The 20,973-nt window shown below is 37.7% G+C and overlaps 1 protein-coding gene across 1 annotated transcript in view; it reads right to left on the reverse strand.

Annotated features, from left to right (window-relative positions):
• Nucleotides 1-20,973, reverse strand: part of brinp3 (bone morphogenetic protein/retinoic acid inducible neural-specific 3) — a 390,081-nt gene that overhangs the window by 122,477 nt on the left and 246,631 nt on the right. Inside the window, exon 4 of the mRNA XM_018093645.2 lies at nt 6,741-6,931. Within this exon, the coding sequence (XP_017949134.1) occupies nt 6,741-6,931 (191 nt within the window). The remainder of the gene's footprint in view (nt 1-6,740; nt 6,932-20,973) is intronic.

Here is a 20,973-nt window from a genome sequence, read left to right on the forward strand (position 1 = left end):
TAGGTCTCAGTCTTTTTCACTTTTCACCCTGTTCTAAGTTACATAAATGACCCCTAAATCAACCATTTAGGGCTCATTTAATTTATGAGAGAAAAAAATGCATAACGCAAAAACCCACAACTCAGTGCTTTTCCCTATACTTCTGCATGTCGGATCCCATACCTGTAATAGATTCATATTTATTTTCATATTAGTGCAATGCATAGTAGGATATGCGCTGGGCATCATGTTTTCAGACCCGGCCAGTCTGTTTTATGGTTGCTGATTGAATACTCCCCTTATTTAATTGCTATGTTAACCATTACATTTTATTATTTTCATCTGAATAATCACAGTTTAATCCAGTTCTGGGAGCACAATGTGTTCCAAGAGATAATCTTTTCTAATCATTTCTACATATGGCTTTGCTATCAGTGCTCTGGGAAAAGACAAATATGATATGTACATCACATAACTCTATCTTAACTCTGTGTTCCATAACAAGAAATGGTTGGTTTCAGCAGCCATAATTAATTTCATCCAATATCACACTGCCTAGAAAGCATGTATTAGAGTTCAGTTTGAAGATCAATTAGTTTTGTCAAGCTACTGTCGCATTGAACAGATCATTTCCCTTGATAGATCTTAGCCTAAATAATACTGGCATTCTGGGGCATATTATTTAAATAAACTAAGTTTATTGCTGCTTTACTGCCGCAGTGTCTGAAAAAGAGCTTCATTTAATGGTTCCTTGAGTCAGAAACTTGTAAATATATCACCAGACACCAAACAATAATGTTTTTCTTAAATACACCAATTATCAATTCACTGCATAAAGGAAGTGGCTTATTAAATTAAAGGCCAAAAACTGTATTATGTGTAGTTACACATTTCTCTCTTTATTTTAAAATGTCATTGACATGGGCAGCATGGTGGTGCTCTGTTTAACACTGTTGCCTCAAAACAAAGACTTTGTATATACTTCCCACGCTTCTGGCTTCCTTCCACACTCCAAAAATTGGGAGGCATATTTATAAAAATTCTAATTGATAATTTTTTTTTCCTTAAAATTAAAAATAAGCTTCTTTATTACAAAACCTTGAAAACTTGTTTGATTAAAAATGTGAAAAAAACAAAAAACCTGCAGTAAATGACATTCTACTCAGTTTTCCTGTTTAAAAAAATTTGATAAACTGAAAAACTCGAATTGAAAAATTAATTAAATTTTGCTGGGACAATTTATTGACTTTTACATGAAATCCCCAGCTGTTAGATACTGAATTTTGTACCCTTAATAAATCACAATCATTCAAGTTTCAGAAACTTTACCCAAATGTTCAATTTCTAACGTTGATAAATCTGCCCTTAGTCTATGGGATTCCTTTAGGGATTTTAGATTGGAAGGAGCTGGGATTGATGATATAATTGATATTGTATAATATCTGTAAGAGCTGGGGAATATAATTTGTCATCTAAAATGAAAAAAATATATAAAAAATACAGGACTACAAATTTGTAATTATGCATACTGAGGAAGGCACCCCACTGAGGCAGATTGTGTTTGTGTTCATATACAGGGACACTACCAGATATCATAGGACCACTTGTAACTTAGTTACCAGGGTCCATACTGACCAGGGGGGGAGGGTGGACTTTTATCCCAGTACTCTAGAATCCCAGAAGGGTGGTAGACCCTTTCAAATTGGTAAAAGGGGACCCAAAATTAAAAAAAAAAATGCTTATTTCAAAATAAAATGCACCTGAACATGTCCTGAACATGTCCTGATAGATAGGTCAGTATAGGTCTGTATGTGAGTGTATAGATAGGTCAGTATGGGTCTGTATGTGAGTGTATAGATAGGTCAGTATGGGTCTGTATGTGAGTGGATAGATAGGTCAGTATGGGTCTGTATGTGAGTGCATAGATAGGTCAGTGTGGGTCTGTATGTGAGTGTATAGATAGGTCAGTATGGGTCTGTATGTGAGTGGATAGATAGGTCAGTATGGGTCTGTATGTGAGTGGATAGATAGGTCAGTGTGGGTCTGTGTGTGAGTGTATAGATAGGTCAGTATGGGTCTGTATGTGAGTGGATAGATAGGTCAGTATGGGTCTGTATGTGAGGGGATAGATAGGTCAGTATGGGTCTGTATGTGAGTGTATAGATAGGTCAGTGTGGGTCTGTATGTGAGGGGATAGATAGGTCAGTATGGGTCTGTATGTGAGGGGATAGATAGGTCAGTATGGGTCTGTATGTGAGGGGATAGATAGGTCAGTATGGGTCTGTATGTGAGGGGATAGATAGGTCAGTATGGGTCTGTATGTGAGGGGATAGATAGGTCAGTATGGGTCTGTATGTGAGTGGATAGATAGGTCAGTGTGGGTCTGTATGTGAGTGGATAGATAGGTCAGTATGGGTCTGTATGTGAGTGGATAGATAGGTCAGTATGGGTCTGTATGTGAGTGGATAGATAGGTCAGTGTGGGTCTGTATGTGAGTGGATAGATAGGTCAGTATGGGTCTGTATGTGAGTGGATAGATAGGTCAGTATGGGTCTGTATGTGAGTGGATAGATAGGTCAGTATGGGTCTGTATGTGAGTGGATAGATAGGTCAGTGTGGGTCTGTATGTGAGTGGATAGATAGGTCAGTATGGGTCTGTATGTGAGTGGATAGATAGGTCAGTATGGGTCTGTATGTGAGTGTATAGATAGGTCAGTATGGGTCTGTATGTGAGTGGATAGATAGGTCAGTATGGGTCTGTATGTGAGTGGATAGATAGGTCAGTATGGGTCTGTATGTGAGTGGATAGATGGGTCAGTATGGGTCTGTATGTGAGTGTATAGATAGGTCAGTGTGGGTCTGTATGTGAGTGGATAGATAGGTCAGTATGGGTCTGTATGTGAGTGGATAGATAGGTCAGTATGGGTCTGTATGTGAGTGTATAGATAAGTCAGTATGGGTCTGTATGTGAGTGTATAGATAGGTCAGTATGGGTCTGTATGTGAGTGTATAGATTGCCAAAGGAAGGCAATGCTACATCTGGATGTTGCAACAGCTACATAAAGTATTGTGTGAGTATCAATTGTGCGAGACAATAGTTAGGCACTTGTGATCAGTTCTGCATTATAAAGCGATCATCAAGATTTTTAAGATTAATGACTATTTGCATTCAATACATTAGGAATTTTAACTGTGCTTAGTGCTCTTTTAAAGACCGACTGTAAGACGGCTGGTTTGTTTATCACAATATGACAAAAGTCAATGACTTGAGATGCTTTATTTTATACACTAGGCTCTGGAGCAAACCATAAAATGCACAATCTTTTTTTTTCCACTGGCAGACAAGTTGTTTACACAGAACAGGTTTGTTTGCGTTGCTCATATTTTATGACATAGAAAATCAATGGTTCTAGTAGGCATGTGACAGCTTTCCTACTTCCTCTCCTGTCATACTTTATCATTGTAACTATCAGGATAGTAAAGCACCATATCGTCATAATGTTCTACCAAACCTCAGGCCTTTAGGGCTTTGACAAGCTGCCGTAGAATTTAGATATATCCTTTTTAAATGTTAATTACATTTATCATTCAGTAAACACACATTACATGGAAATGTACACTGTTTACATGTTATATTTATATTAACTTATTTTTTTAAAATAATTAATATGTGTGCATACGGAAGCATCACGTGTGTCCCATGTGGGATTATTCCTATGCAATGGCTTATGTTACACAATGTTCTAATAATTTGCAGTCATCTGTCCATTGCAGTACTCAGTGTGCCTTTATCAGATACATGAATTACAAAGTCAATTAATCAATACAACACCTTAATTAGTAATTGGAGGGGAAGTACAAAAAAAATATAAGATGAATATGTGTAAGTATAACGCCAGCTTCATATTGCTGTCATATGGGCTTGTGTTTAAAAAGGAGGAGCACAAGATCCTGCAAAATGCCATTGTCCTATAATTGCTTTTACATTATAGAATATAACATTTGGCTCACTGGAAAGCTGCTTTTGGAGACTGAACTGAGCTGACCTGAGCATTTCTTGCTTTTACTGAATGTTTTAAGGGGTTTTCTGTAATTTAAACTCTAAGGAATATCTGCACATCTACAAGCAAGTGTCCAGTACAGAATAGGTTAGGCCACTGCAGGTATTGAGTTACCAACAAGCAAAATATTCTTCTTTATAAGTTGGAAAAGTCAACTTTTGTTCTTTATTTCAGAGAGGAAAAAAAGTACATATTCAGCAGTCAAGCTGCAAACATAACATTTTCATTCCAATGATTTAAAGTACTTCTCATTCACAAATACACTAGAATCTTAACCTTCAGGTTCCTATGTGGGTTTATTTTTATGCTGGTGACAAAACACCCCCAGTGCCCTTAACAAAACTTTATTATAACCTTTTTTCCACAATCTCACTGTCCAAGGGGTGGGGGAAGAGTTTAACATGGAAGGAGCTAAAGCAGTGATCCCCAACCAGTGGCTCATGAGCAACATGCCACCAACCCCTTGGATGCTGCTCTCAGTGCCCCCAAACCAGGGAGTTATTTTTGAATTCCTGACTTGGGGGCAAGTTTTGGTTGAATAAAAACAAGATTTCCTACCAAATAAAGCCCCCTGTAAGCTGATAGTGTGCATAGAGGCTACCTAATAGCCAATCTTAGCCCTTATTTGGCACCACCGTGAACTTTTATGGTGCTTGTTTTGCTCTCCAAGTCTTTTTACATTTGACTGTGGCTCACAAGTAAGAAAGGTTGGGGATCCCTGATCTAAAGGATTGTAGACTTAGCTGTTGCATTGCTAAAAATAATCACTCTTCAGTGTTTTCCTCTCAGCAACCTCACTCTCGTCATGTGGAGTCAGAGACAGATTTTGATTGACATTGGGAGCACCCTTTGCATTTAAAGGAACAGTAACACTAAAAAATAAAAATGTTTTCAAATAATTAAAATATAATGTACTGTTGTCCTGCACTGGTTAAAGTTGTGTGTTTGATTCAGAAAGACTACTGTAGTTAATAGAAATAGCTGTTGTGTAGCCATGGGGGCAGCCATTTAAATTGAAAAAAGGAGAAAAGGCACAGGTTACATAAGAAGATAACAGATAACTGTGTAGAATACAATGGGAATCTGCTACTTATCTGTTATCTGCTTAGTAACCTGTGCCTTTTCTCCTTTTTTCAATTTAAATGGCTGCCCCCATGGCTACACAGCAGGGTATTTATATAAACTGTAGTAGTGTTTATGAAGCAAACACACAACTTTTACCAGTGCAGGGCAATAGTACATAATATATTAATTATTTTTATACACTTTCATTTTTTGGTGTTACTGTTCCTTTAACATTTTCATTCTGACAACTAGCGATGAGTGAATTTTTCAGCAGGCATGGTTTCACCATTGTCAGATTTTTTCGCGAAACAACCGCAAAAATTTGTCTGCGAAAAAATGTGCATGTGTCAAAAAAAAAAAAACTTGCACGTGTCAAAAAAAAAGCCACACCCGTCAAAAAAAAAAATGAATGATCATTTCATGAATTTGCCACTGGTTTGCTAATTTTTTCGGCAAAACTGGATAGATTCGCTCATCACTACTCATGACAGTTCCTCTCAAACAACATGGGTACATAAATTCACTTACTCTGACTCCTGACTTTATGGTACCTCCAACTCCCCTGTTTTTAATATACTAATGTGTTTTCCACATTGAATACAGCACACAAGGCATTTCATCACTGGCAAAGCTCAGCAATGTTAATGCTATATGAAAATGGTGTCTGCTTTTGGGAACAAACCAAAGAACCACTGGCTAGGAAGCAGACACACTACCCTATTGGCCATACAAGCCTGTCACTGCCAACATGAATGAGGCTACTGTTAAAGGTTGGGTCTAAATCTATAATTTAGCCTATGTCACTGACTTTTTTATGTTTAGTTTTAAAGAAACTACCAAAGTTTAAACAAAAGAAAAAAAATAATTTTATAATAGCTCAGCTGGACTTCACGCTAATGAATCAACCATGCACTGGGATTTATTCTTACAGCAGAAGTATTTTATTATGAAAGAAGTACTTTATTAGGACTATTATCTGTGAAATAGGACATTGTAACATATTGTATTTTTTTCAATAATTTAAATGTATTAGGAGTCAGAGTTGGTACATTATTACTGACTCTCGCTCCAGTTACCCAAAATTGCTTCTGACTCCGACTCTACAGCTCTGGTTAATAATTAATTGTAAAAGGTCATAAACGGGGTCATGTTTATGCAAATTAGTGCAGTACAGTAACCTACAGATTCCAATCAGATGTCCAGATGACTGATGGTTAATTGCCATGGGTTACAAGATTAGGTTTATTTCCCAGTATTAACCCACAACAACCAATCAAAAAGGCAGCATTTACTGGTCACCTGTTTGAAAGCAAACATCTGGTTGGCTGCTATGGACTGATAGACCATGTGCAAACTATGTATGCAGCTACATTTTCTCAGAAATATCTGACATAAAGCACTAGGTATTGACAGTTTCATTAACTCATGGGCAAAATGTTTTTTTCTCATGAATACAAGTAACCTATTATAATTATTTTTAAAAAATGACATAAGATCTGTGATAACTTCAGTAATTTGTGCATTACAAGCAGATGTACAATACCATTATAGAAGAACCAGCAAACACTATAAATTCAATGTTTAAGGATACCAAAAAAACATTTGAATGGAACAAATGGTTGAATAACATCCTACCTTTATTGCAGTGGATGCAATCTGAATGTGATGTAGTCTGCGGAGGGTGCTATCCCTGTCTATGAAATAAGAGGCAGCCAGTTGATGGAGCGTCTCAAGTGTTATAGATGAGCTATTGCCACTGGAATCAGTTGCTTCTGATCTTTTACTCAGCTTTCGCTTGTCTACAAAAATTGTAAGTGATTCCTCACCTTTAAGAGAGACATAAAAGGGGAAAATGTAGTTGCCATTCTTCATTATCCATGAAATTGGGTACCAGCTAACTACAACAAATAACACCTTCATTTCTTGTCACATAAAATGGATGAGGAAATTATTAAAAGGCAGATAGTACATATACTTCAATGTGAAATAAATCATTTCATATTCATAATAATATCTTTTGGTTTAGAGCCACTGACTTTTCTAAATGGTGCAACAAAAGTAAAACAAAGTACCTTTAGGCTTCAAAATAGTTTATATGTTCCATTTACACCTTGTCCACCCTTTTAAAATGTCTTTTACTCTCTCAATCATTGGGTCCAGGAGGCGAAATAGATACTTCACTTTCTTGTTTACTTAACTGAAATATGTCTCCATTTCTAAAACACTGGTGTAGTCTCCAAGATCCTCATTTCTATCTTCTATCCCCCTCCCCATAAGTACTGAAATATCTCAAGTCTATTCTTATTCTTCTTTCTTTATATCCAGTCTCTCAGGAAACAACTTTTAATATAATTGTGCAGTTTCTTCCTATATCTCTACTGTTCCTCATTGACTGTAAGCTCTTTGGGACTGGAAATCCCTTTGCACTGTATCTTAAACTGATATATGCAGTTATACCTCATGCATATTTGTATTGTGTCCCACTCTGTAGTACACAAGTACTGCATAGTCCTGTGTGCCTTTATAGATAAATGCATACACTATAAATGCATTAAGCAAAAGAAGTGCCAGAATTTCTTTCAGTATTGCACAAAAGCAGATGTTGGGTCCACCTGGCACCTTCTGGCTACTGTTCTAAGATAATATATTTAAGTATCTGAGTTAATTGCATTCTAATACCCTAGACTGGTGACTTAATACCTACAATAAAACCACTTAATCCCGTATATCAGAAAGCTTATTGTCAACTTATATTTTTCCTAATAAAAAATTGAAGGTGAAATATACAGTATAATACTGTATGTAACATTCAACAGTCAACCTAGATAATTACTCTATTCCATTGCTGTATCCCATTCATGAAATTCAATTTAAACCCTTTATTAGCTCAACCATAAAGTATTCTGATTTACTGTCCCAATACTGTAAAAAAACAGACAAACCCATCAAAAGTTAGAAAAAAAAAAAAAGAATAACTGGTAGAATAGTGGAAGACATGTCCTTTGTCCATTCTTTTATGAAAGGTAATAGCATAGTCATCCGCATACATATTTTTAATTAATTTTATTATGTGTGTTTAGAAAACTTTGGGAAAACGGAGGGGTATATGTATCATGCTGTGTAAAGTGGAGTGAAACATTACAGGTGATGCTGTTCATAGCAGCCAATCGGATTTGCTTTGGTTTTCTGTTAAAATCTAATTGCTGATTGGTTGCCCTGGGCAACATCACCGGTAATGCTTCGCTCCACTTTACAAAGCATGATAAATATACCCCTTAACATTTTTGCTCTTTATGCTGCTGTGCTGTAACTTGTTCCACGTATGGTAATTTATGATATTTAACATAATACTTATTTCTTCAACTATGGCTGAAGTCATGTCAAAAAGTTGTCTATTTACATGGTGTTAGTAAACAGAGGTTTTACATAGTAACATAGTAACATAGTAAGTTGGGTTGAAAAAAGACATACGTCCATCAAGTTCAACCATAATGCCTATATATAACCTGCCTAACAACTAGTTGATCCAGAGGAAGGCAAAAAACCCCATCTGAAGCCTCTCTAATTTGCCGCAGAGGGGAAAAAATTCCTTCCTGACTCCAAGATGGCAATCGGACCAGTCCCTGGATCAACTAGTTTTGTTCCAGCCCCTGCAGTACCTAGTCTTTTACCTGCCATTTATGTCTGTCTATGCCCTCAGAGATGTTAGGACTTGCCCAATCATTAGGCTATGTTTCCTGCTGGCATCATGTAAAGAGAGGATTAAGGGAAGAGGTAAGGAAGGTTGGAACGAGCAACCATAAATCAATGTAATCTTCTACAACCACCTGGAATCTTGAGAAAACAATGTAACAGGAAACAATCACACATTTACCTCTTCATAAATCCATTAAAAAGAACCGAGTTAATGGTTGATGAGACTGGATGTCCTATATTAAATAAAACTGTTCCATTTGCTGTACTAAAAGCATTAATTCTCTATGCTTAAAATCTGCAATTTGTTAAATTTTCACAAGAAAATAGATGATGGACTTTGTTTATCACAATTTGTGTAAATTGTTCTTTATTTATTTTCAGTAAAATATACAGGTGTTGGTCCTTCTGCCAAGGTGTTAGTCTATATGTTTTTATGTATTTATATGCAGCGGCACTGCACAACGTCCCTCACCAGGCAACCAGTCCAATCTCATCCATAGACTTGATTAAAAAAGTGACCTTCTGTATCCACACTTTTTAAGAAAATGGTAAAATGCTTGGTTTATGAATTGCTACTGACTGCAGAATGTTAGTAGAATGTCCATTAAACACTATTGCCTTTACAGGTTAAGCTGTAGAAGGAAATATAAGGAGAACAGAGTATCACAAACAGAGTAAAGTGGGACAAATGGGAATTGAACAACTTGGCTGATTTTAATTGTACATGTGAATTGCAGATAAAGGCTTCCTGCTGCTTGGTTGCTATAGGTGATTAGACTTACAGAGAGCATATTTTATTGTAAGTTTTCAAATTAAATGCTGTATATATATTAATTAGACATATGTAGATATTTTGGGTCATTAACCATGTGCAAGCAGGGTGCAAAATGCATAGTACAGGTGCAGTAGGCTATGTTTCACACTTTTGCACCTTGAACTGCACTCTGAGGGAATTGCCACAGTTCTCTGCATTCTGAACCTGAATGCAGAGACCTGGGTTCACCCAATGAATACAGCAGTTTCTGTGTTTGGCAGCGCTGTAGTCATGAGGACCCATCCCTTAAATTGCACATCATTAAACATGCAAGTTAGGTAGTGCTGTGGGTGCAGTCAGCAAGAGGGCCCTGTACTTATCCCTGTCCTGCAAACCCAGCCACTGGTCTGACATGAGGTAGACCACTACTAGTCCAGCCTGAATGAGCACTAAGGGCATGTCAAGGTCACAACACTGGAGGTGGGAATTATTGCATGTGTCAGGGGTTGTGTGTACACAGGTGGGAGGCGGTACACACGCCCAGGAGATGATCGAGCAGTGGGTCCCGAAGGGTGCTTGCCTTGGGTGCTCTAAACTTTCAGGCCTGGCACACATTAGCACCCTGTAGCAGTTCTGTACTTGCAGCAAGGGCAGTTGTAAATTACTTCTCGTGATTATATTTTCTGATTGACCAGTTATTGGTTAGTTCACTACACATTTGCTTACATTTAAAATGTAAAATCACTCAACAGATATGTTTAGGACTCAGCCACACCAGTATTAAAGGAACAGTAAAATAATTAATATATTATATATTATTGCTCTGCACTGGTAAAAGTTGTGTGTTTTCTTCATAAACACTACTACAGTTTATATAAATACCCTGCTGTGTAGCCATGGGGGCAGCCATTTAAATTGAAAAAAGGAGAAAAGGCACAGGTTACTAAGCAGATAACAGATAAGTAGCATAGATTCCCTTTGTATTCTACACAGTTTATCTGTTATCTTCTTATGTAACCTGTGCCTTTTCTCCTTTTTCAACTTAAATGGCTGCCCCCATGGCTACACAGCAGCTATTTCTATTAACTATAGTAGTCTTTCTAAGGCAAACACACAACTTTTACCAGTGCAGTACATCATATTTATCATATTTTATTTATTTGAAAACATTTTTATTTTTTAGTGTTACAGTTCCTTTAAATCTGTAAAAATCCAGATGTATTCATAATGAGATACGAGTTGCAGACACTGGTTGTGGCGCTGCAGAAAAGAAGAAGCAGTAACTTTATAACCAGAGAAAGGCTGCTGCTCTAGATGGGAGACTAATCCCTCAATTAACATGCTTTTTTGAAAATTGCTGATATCTTATCTAATTTTTAAACACTGTTGTTTTATCCATGTCTGTTTTGTACAGAAATCTGCACACAGGAAATGAGAATATTTGTATGCTAATGGCTTCCCTTTACAGTGTGTTTAATAACTTGGTCCCATCCTAACCCCAAGGGGCCTTTTTTACATGCCCAGTCTGAGACACCACTTTACTACCCACAACTCATTTATAGTCAATATAATTTTAGTTAGGGATAGCATCAAGAAATAGCTGTACTGCCACACAGAGTTGTCTCTCTATATCCCAACATCAAGCAGTATCAAATGGACCCAGATGCAAGACAACATACAGTATTCATCTTTAATCATAAAAGGACAATAGCAATGGTAATAGTTCTTTATCAAATTTGAGCTAGAGACATGTATTCTAAGTTTAAACTTTTTACAGACAATTAGAGACTTATCCAATAGGCACTATTCTAGCCTGCATTTTAATATGCCCCAGATCCACACACCTGGAGGAGAGAAGTAATGCAGTTATACAGTAATACAGTTGTTTCTTTTTTAATAATCATTTGCCTTATCCAAACCATGCTGTCCTCTGGGTACAATACGTAGTCTATGTATACTTCTATCAACCATATTTACACTCAATTAACATTATTTTTAATGTGTCAGGATAAGTGAATGCACCCTAATATGTTTCCTTTGCAGAAAAGAATAATGCACAAGAAGATTTTTTTCAAATTTAATTCCCACAATCTGTGCTAATAATGTTAGTTAATGATTCTACTTCCATCTGTTTCTTTCTTTTTTTCCCCTTAATTAACTGCTAGTGTACTGCACATGTTTTATTTAATCCACCTCTTCAGAAATTAATAATACAGTAATAATTAAATATGAATGGCAGTTTAATATGCTAAAAGTGTGTTTAATGAAAAGAAGCCTCAGCAGTTATATACAGGAATAGGATCTATCATCCCGAATGTTTGGGACCTGGGGTTTCTGGATAAAGGTTCTTTCCATAGTTTGGATTTCCATACCTTAAAGTTTGGCTTTTCACTCTACTGCTTATGTGCAAGTGGTGTGAAGACAGAAGGGACAGGATCACCGGCTCGCAGGTACCCCGGGCAGGTGCGGTTTTCTCCTAACAGGAGCACCAACCCGGGATAAATGAGTAAGTGATTACAATCACTGGGGGGGTGTCCCCAGTGATTTTTTTTCCTTCTCTCCTTTAAGTCTTTGAAAAATAAAAACATCCTTTCTGGATAACAGGTCTCTGGATAAGAGATCCCATAACTGTATTCTTGCCAGGAAAATGTGAAAAAAAAACAACCATTTACTTAAACTTGCATCGTACTGCAAATTTCACTTAAATATTGACAATAACTGAAAAAGGAGAGCAGGGTCACTAATACAGGTTATGGAACATAATACAAACATTGAATGTTAATATTGCACAAATCCTATGTTATATGGGATCCTGTCTCAATTTTAATTGCCCCTTTGGTTAGAGCCACACAGGGCTGATTCTTGACCTGCGTTTATCCTCCTGCCGAGAATCAGCGCCATGTGGCATTAGCCAAAGGGCCAGTTAAAATTAAAGGCTGGCACCGGCCTTTTCCTGGACTTTTTTGCACAAATTAGGGACCTTATACAAACAAATATATGAATATTAAAGAATAACAGATAAATTATATATACTGTATATATAAGATAAGAAAGCAGTATCCGTGTTGTAGGAAACATACTCCAGGTTAAAGAAAGAGTTAAACCTGAGACATAACATAAAGCAGCCTACTGAATTGTTGTATTATTTTATTGCTGGTTCAACAACTTAAATTCTTCTAAAGTCACAAGTGCAATAGCCAATTACCTAAATGGTTCCTGATGTTGGAGATTGGCATGTCTGCCTGCTGGACAAATAGCCTCTTAGCTGAGCGCTGATGTACATTATCTAATAAGAAGAGAGCTTTTTGCTGGTACCAGTGTATTGCCCATCACTTTTTATTCAATCCAGTAAGGCTCCAAGCAGTTTATCTCAAACTCGCATTGAGTGTTAATTCATTATACACTAATTAGACTGTAAAGTGACACATTAGTGTATAACAAATTGACAGTGAGTAATAACATTAAGCCTTACAGAAAACAAAGTGAAACTTGCAAGCCTTCATTGCTGATCAAATTAAATATCAATAAAATCACATTTTAACTATTGTAATATATAGAGGGAAATAAGGAGGTCATCATTTATTGAATTTGTGGCCACAAAAGTTGCTTAGAGTTAAATAATGTTAGCACTTGTTAGCATTTGAGTCAGAGCAGAGATTTAATGCTACTGTTGGGGCCAAAAGGTCGTCTGGACCAGACAGTAATGGCAAAGTAGCTGGTGCTGGGAAAAAGGCAGAATAAACAAAAGTCCAATAGAAAGGTATCTAAAACAAAATCAGTATCCAAAAAGCAGCCAATCAGACCTAACTCTTGGCCTGCTAAGACCTAATTTGCTCCTTCTGTAGGTAAGTGCTTGAAACTCTCAAATAGTACAGTAGTGGCCTGTATGCAGGTCAGCTAAATGCCAGGAAATTCTGAATATACACTTTTGTCTCAGTGCCCTCGTTTTATTCAGTAGGGGATAAAACAAAAGACAACAGTGATCTATGTCTATAGCTTTTTTTTTTTTGGAAAACTTAGCGCTAATTTCCAAATCAATTTTCATATTACTTGGAATTTGTAATAATGCCGAAAATATTTAACAATTTGAAAAGTGCTTATTGAAGAACAGTCCATTGAATTCAACTCAAAACTACTTCTTTTACAAGCTAAGGTCCCACATAGCAGTTTCTTGGTCTGCGGGCCAACAAACAGCCAAACTGATCGGCCACAGGAATGCCTTTTGCCATGAAACACATCAGTATACACACTGCAAAAACGCATTAAAGGCAAACCGTTTGACTGTATAAATGCAGTCCAAGAAACAACTACATCCATAGCCTTAGAGCCAAACACTAGTTCAAAGCTGGTCATTCAGTCCTGACTCACTGACAAATTGATCAATTCACACTTTCTCAACAGCCATGTAGGTGTTAGTTTAGAAATATCTGAACTTCTGGAGGTCCTACAGGATTCACCAAATTGAACTTGAGTAAATATTCTATAAGTCAAGATGTCTTCCTATACTCCTAAAAAAATTACATTTACTAAATGTATTCCTTGTTCTCTTTAGAGTTAGAACTGTGAATTATATTATGTCTGATTTAAAAATGGATAGTATATGATATACTGCTAATTTCCGAAATATCAAATCCCAGTGGGATCAAAAAACATGCTGCAGGTGCAGATTTTAAAAATGAACAGCAATGAATGATTGCAAATCACTAGGCTACAATGAACACACCCTCATTACTTGAGGGCTCTGGGAGCACAAATCCAATTTAATACATAAGTTTTGTCCATTACAATAGTAAATAGCTGTAATACATCCTGCTAGAGAGTTAATGCCATAGACGTGAGCACTCATCTATAAGGCTTCATCAGCTAGAAGAACAGAATGCTGCATTGTGTATTGTCCGTGCTAACTACAATAAATGGTTTCTAGACAATCTATGTTGTTAGTAAGCAAAGCAGCAACATCATTATTGCTCTTAGTTCTGCACACAAATTTTTGTGCCTGTTAAACAATTACTTCTAAATTAAATTGCTGGAAATATACGTGGGTTTATTTATAACTGACCCCAAGGTGCAAAGCGATGGCATTGCTGGTGCGGAATTTACATTCATATTAACAGGAACAAACAATAGAGAATCAGATTGACAGCACCTTATGTCATAGACGTATCCTCTGAAGTCAATTCTTACAAAATGATACTAGAAATGCATTCCCCAATATTATTAAGGATAATTAGTCTTTACTTTTATCCCTCATATTTTAACACAGAACTTCACAGCTAAAATACCCACCACATGCTCAAAAAATGAAAATACTAATATAAGCAGGGGTAGTATTGGCAGGGATTGCAGTATTTGGATGGAAAGGTACCATCCTGGCTATTAAACACATTATTAGAGAGTTAAAGTTAGAGTGTTACCTGAAAAAAAGGATAACAATCAATAGATAATAAAACTAATAAATCTTTAACTTTTTTGTAGAACATAAAGGGGCAGATTTATTAAGACACGAATGCTCGGAGCGTTCATTTGTCTTGCAAAACTTTTTCGATGCCCGCGCGACTTTTCTGTGCCCTTGCGCGACTTTTTCATACGCTTGCGCGAAAAAATTAGAAAGGTTTTCCCGCAGTTTACAATTGTTCGGTACGAAAATTTCGTGACTTTCGGATCTCCAATACGATATTATTGTGACTAATACGATTTTTTCGTAAGCATTTCTGTGATATTTGCGACCTTCAGAAATTTTCGTATCCAATCCGAATTTGTCCCATTCGGGATTCGAACTCGTGTTTTCATGAATGTGCCCCATAATGTTCCACAATGGCACAGAAAAAACACAGATGGGGAAAAAGGAAAGGGCATAGTCACTATATTGTGTCTAAAACACATATCATTTTACTTGAGCAAGCAAGGGTCTCATCATGTCAGCGTAATGCAGTAGCTTTAACTTAACACACTTTTTGCCTTTTGTTTTAATAACACATATATTTTGTTACTTGAGCTAGACAGAGCACACAGAGAAACTGAAGCTACTCCTTGTTTGGTCTTTGTGAGGTAGATAATCACTTACTTTCTCCGGGGCATGTTTTTAGCGCTGAGGGTATGGAGCAAAATGCTCATTGATCACTATGAATGGTTGTTGCACCTGCTTTCTTGGAAGATGATAATTACTAGTAAAAAAGAAACATAAAGGAAACCTGGCTACTTAACATCTACCAAGATGCATCTTAAAGAAGAAAATAAAATGTTTGAGGCAAAAGAATGAAATACTGTATATTTATATAAATCACCGTGAAACACTATCTCAAATATTAATCAGCCCCTATGGAGCATATTTACAAAGGTGTGTTAAATGATTTACTGTATGCCAAAACACACACATTGCAAACAGTGGTGTAAAATAAATATTTTCAAAATTACTTTGTTGTCCCCATGATTACTGAAATCATCAAGCGCTAATTGGGATATATTTAATGGCATGTCATTTCTATGATACCATAATGCCATAATTTACATTAGACCTGGTATGATCGGTAGTGATGAGCGAATTTTTTCAGCAGGCATGGATTTGCAGCGAATTTCGGCATTTCGCCATTGGCGAATTGTTTTGCAAAACTTCCATGAAAATTTGCTGCAGACAAATTCGTTTTTTTTGTTGCACGTCTAATTGGGCGTGGTCACATCTAAATTGCATGCGGTCGCGTCAAAAAACGCGGGCGACAAAAAAGATGCAGGCGACAAAAAAAAACATGGCGACAAATGCGTTTCGTGAAATTTTCGCCGTTTTGCAAATTTTATGGCATAGTTACATAGTTACATAGTTACATAGTTACATAGGGTTGAAAAAAGACCTGTGTCCATCAAGTTCAACCCATCCAAGTAAACCCAGCACACCTAACCCACACCTACCAATCTATACACTCACATACATAAACTATAAATACAACCACTAGTACTAACTGTAGATATTAGTATCACAATAGCCTTGGATATTCTGATTGATCAAGAACTCATTCAGGCCCCTCTTAAAGGCATTAACAGAATCTGCCATTACCACATCACTAGGAAGGGCATTCCATAACCTCACTGCCCTCACCGTGAAAAACCACCTACGCTGCTTCAAATGGAAGCTCCTTTCCTCTAATCTAAAGGGGTGACCTCTGGTGCGTTGATTGTTTTTATGGGAAAAAAGAACATCCCCCAACTGCCTATAATCCCCTCTAATGTACTTGTACAGAGTAATCATGTCCCCTCGCAAGCGCCTCTTTTCCAGAGAAAACAACCCCAACCTCAACAGTCTAACCTCATAGTTTAAATCTTCCATCCCCTTTACCAGTTTAGTTGCACGTCTCTGCACTCTCTCCAGCTCATTAATATCCTTCTTAAGGACTGGAGCCCAAAATTGCACTGCATACTCAAGGTGAGGCCTTACCAGGGACCTATAAAGGGGCAAAATTATGTTCTCATCCCTTGAGTCAATGCTCTTTTTTATACAAGACAGCACTTTATTTGCTTTAGTAGCCACAGAATGACACTGCCTGGAATTAGACAACTTGTTATCAACAAAAACCCCTAGATCCTTCTCCATTAAGGATACCCCCAACACACTACCATTCAGTAGATAGTTTGCGTTTATATTATTTCTACCAAAGTGCATAACTTTGCACTTATCAACATTGAACCTCATTTTCCAGTTTGCTGCCCAGTTATCTAATTTTGTCAAATCGCTCTGCAAAGCGGCAGCATCCTGCATGGAACTTATAGTTTTGCACAATTTAGTGTCATCAGCAAAAATAGAAACAATACTGTCTATGCCCACCTCCAGGTCATTAATAAACAAGTTAAACAGCAAAGGCCCAAGGACTGACCCCTGCGGTACTCCACTAACCACACTGGTCCAATTAGAAAATGTTCCATTTACAACCACTCTTTGTACTCTATCCTTCAGCCAGTTCTCTATCCAATTACAAATATTATGTTCTAGGCCAATATTCCTTAATTTGATCATTAACCTTCTGTGAGGTACTGTATCAAACGCTTTAGCAAAGTCCAAGTAGATGACATCAACTGCCATTCCAGCATCAAGGTTCCTACTCACCTCCTCATAAAAGGCAACTAAATTAGTCTGGCAAGATCTGTTACGCATAAAACCATGCTGGCACAAACTAATAGTATTGTGAACTGCAATGTATTCAAGTACCCTATCCCTTATTACATCTTCCAAAAGTTTTCCTACTACTGATGTCAGACTAACAGGCCTATAGTTTTCAGGCTGAGAACGGGATCCCTTTTTAAATAACGGCACCACATTAGTAATCCGCCAGTCTCTTGGCACCATGCCAGACCTCAATGAATCCTGAAAAATTAAGTGAAGAGGTTTGGCAATCACAGCGCTCAGCTCATTTAATACCCTGGGATGAATCCCATCCGGCCCTGGACCTTTGTTTACCTTTACATGTTCAAGTCTCTTTTGAATTTCCTCCCGAGTGACCCATGCGCCAGTAGCTAAATTACTAGAACTGGGCATATTACAAGGGAAGCCTTCATTATCTGGCTCCTCAGATGTATAGACAGATGAAAAATAAGAGTTCAAAATTTCAGCTTTTTCCCCGTTTTCATCAACCAACGTACCCCCCCGTGATAATAAAGTTCCCACCCCTTCTTGCTTCATTTTTTTACTATTCACATAATTAAAAAATAATTTTGGATTCTTTTTACTCCTAGCTGCAATATCCCTTTCCATCTCTATTTTAGCTTGCCTGATAGCTTTTTTGCATGCTTTATTTGCTTCCTTGTACCTGATGAAAGTTTCTGCTGTCCCAGCTAACTTGAATGCCCTAAAAGCACGTTTTTTCTTACCAACCTCGACAATAACACTTTTATTCAGCCATAAAGGTTTTGCTTTGCGATGCCTCTCCTTGCTTACTAGGGGGATATACTGTTGTGTATACCTACAAAGCAATGTTTTAAAGATGTTCCATTTTCCTTCTGTGTCTAACCCCATGAAAAGCCTTTCCCAGTTGACACATTGCAGAGATGCCCTTATACTGGCAAAGTCTGCACGTCTAAAATTGAGTGTTTTAGTTACTCCCTTATAGCGCTGTCTCTGCAGCATTATCTCAAAGGAGACCATGTTGTGATCACTGTTCCCCAAATGCTCACCCACACAAATGTTAGAGATGAGTTCATTATTATTAGAAATCACCAGGTCCAAAATAGCGTCATTCCTAGTGGGTTCTTGAACTGCCTGAAATAAAAAGTTGTCATTTAGCATATTTACAAACCTACTAGCTTTTTCTGACTTAGCCACCCCATTACTCCAGTCAATGTCCGGATAATTAAAGTCCCCCATAACAACAACTTGACCCAGTTTTGAAGCCTCCTCCATTTGCAACAATAGCTGGGCCTCATCCCCCTCATCTATACGGGGTGGTTTATAACATACACCAATGATCATTTTCTTTGTGACCTTCAGCCCTACTGAAATTTCTACCCAAAGAGATTCGACGTTTTCATTGGTAATGTCTTTATTACATGGCTTTAAGTCTGACTTTACGTAAAGACAAACCCCTCCACCCTTTTTAATCTCTCTGTCCCTCCTAAAAAGTGTATAACCATTTAAATTCACAGCCCAGTCGCATTTATCATCCCACCAGGTCTCAGTGATACCTATTAAATCATAATTTTCAATACATGCAATAGCTTGCAGCTCCCCTAATTTACCCGACAAGCTACGCGCATTAGCCAGCATGCAGCGGAGATTATTACTTCTCCCTCTGATGTTTACATTAGCTAAGGGAGAATTAGAGCTAAGGCAAGTGAAACGGGACAGATTCGCTCATCAACTCTTTTTATGGCAGAATTTTATACCTCACTACTCATACAACAACCAGGGCCGGAACTAGGGGTAGGCAGAAAAAGGCAGCTGCCTAGGGCACAACGATCGAGGGGCGCCAGGCAGGAGCCTCTCCTGCCTACCCCTAGTGCTACTTTGTCATTGCCTCCACCACTTGTTATTAGTGGTGGAGGCAATGACCGATCTGATCGCACTGCCCCCCCTGCACCTCCTCCTGTGCTTTGGCGCGCATGCGCCCTTGGGGGGGGGTGGGCGGAGTTGACCGACCGGGTTGCCTAGGGCGCCCGGCCGGCTTGGCCTGCCCCTGACAACAACATTTATTACACAGCTTTTGTTTATGAGTTTACACCGTACCATGGCATTAATGATGTTAAAGAAGAAAAAAAATGAAGTCACAGGGGGGTATGACTTGTTACACACCCCTTAGCTTCTAGCCCAGACCAGGCACAGTGGACTGCTGCCATCTTGCTCTGCAGTATGTATCCTTTGCACAATTTCAGACTGGGAACATGTGCAGTAGAGAACTTTTCCATGATTTGTGTAGTGTGCATGCACCAAGGTAGAACTGGTACTTAGAAGACTTGGCAAAAGGTTGGCAGCCCGCTTTGTATGAAAGTATCTGGGGCTAGTGTGTTCGGAATATTGTATTATTTTTATGGCAATTTATAGAATTTAAATTTGTAAAAAAACTAATCTTGCCACTTAAAACCTGCTGAAATCCCATAAAAATTACCAGTTCAGCTTTTAAGTAGAACCAAGTTGTTTTTATCCATAGTTGAGATACCATTTGTGTTTTTTCTTAAATATCAAAATAGTCCCAAAAAAAGTTATCACGAATAATAAAACTCTGTTGTCACAGAAAAAAAAGATTGTGGGAGGAGTGTTTATTACAATCAGTGGCGTAACTATAGAGAAAGCAAACCCTGCAGTCGCTGAAGGACCCTGGGCCACAGGGTCTGCTTCCTCTATAGTTCTTACAAATTGCTCCTCTCCAGCTAGGCTCTGACCTACCCGGGTGTAAGTAGCAAGGGAGTGGGGTGGGTGGATGCAAGAAGGGCTACTGTGCACGCCTGGCCCCTTCGAAAACCTTTTTTGGGGGGGGTGGCATATGCTATGGTTATGCCGCTGTTCATGAGGATTACATCTGCCTCTCATATGTTAGAAAGAAATACTCAGTGACTGATAATATATAAGGGACTTTTTGGAATAAAATGCATTTCTTATTCATAGTACAACAGCCGAAGGGAATAATGCCAATACGGAAGAATAGCAGAATCCTGGAAATGCATCGTTCCAATAAATAGCCAGGCTTCTGATTCTCTAATGCTAAACTTAAGCCGGTTCAGTTCACTATATTACAGACATTAGAGATGATTTGCAAAATGGCAAACACTGCAGATTTAATCATACCTTAAATCAATGGCCTTTCACTATAGTCCTTATGATAAAATAAGAATTAAATAATTTGAGATGATTTTCTGGTAATATTCATCACTCTTTCTCCTAACCTTGAATGTGCCTTGACATATTTATGTTCCATCTTTTCTTTTTTTGCTGACTGAGAAACA

The sequence above is a fragment of the Xenopus tropicalis genome, chromosome 4 (genome assembly GCF_000004195.4).
Source record: "Xenopus tropicalis strain Nigerian chromosome 4, UCB_Xtro_10.0, whole genome shotgun sequence".
Lineage (NCBI taxonomy): Eukaryota > Metazoa > Chordata > Amphibia > Anura > Pipidae > Xenopus > Xenopus tropicalis.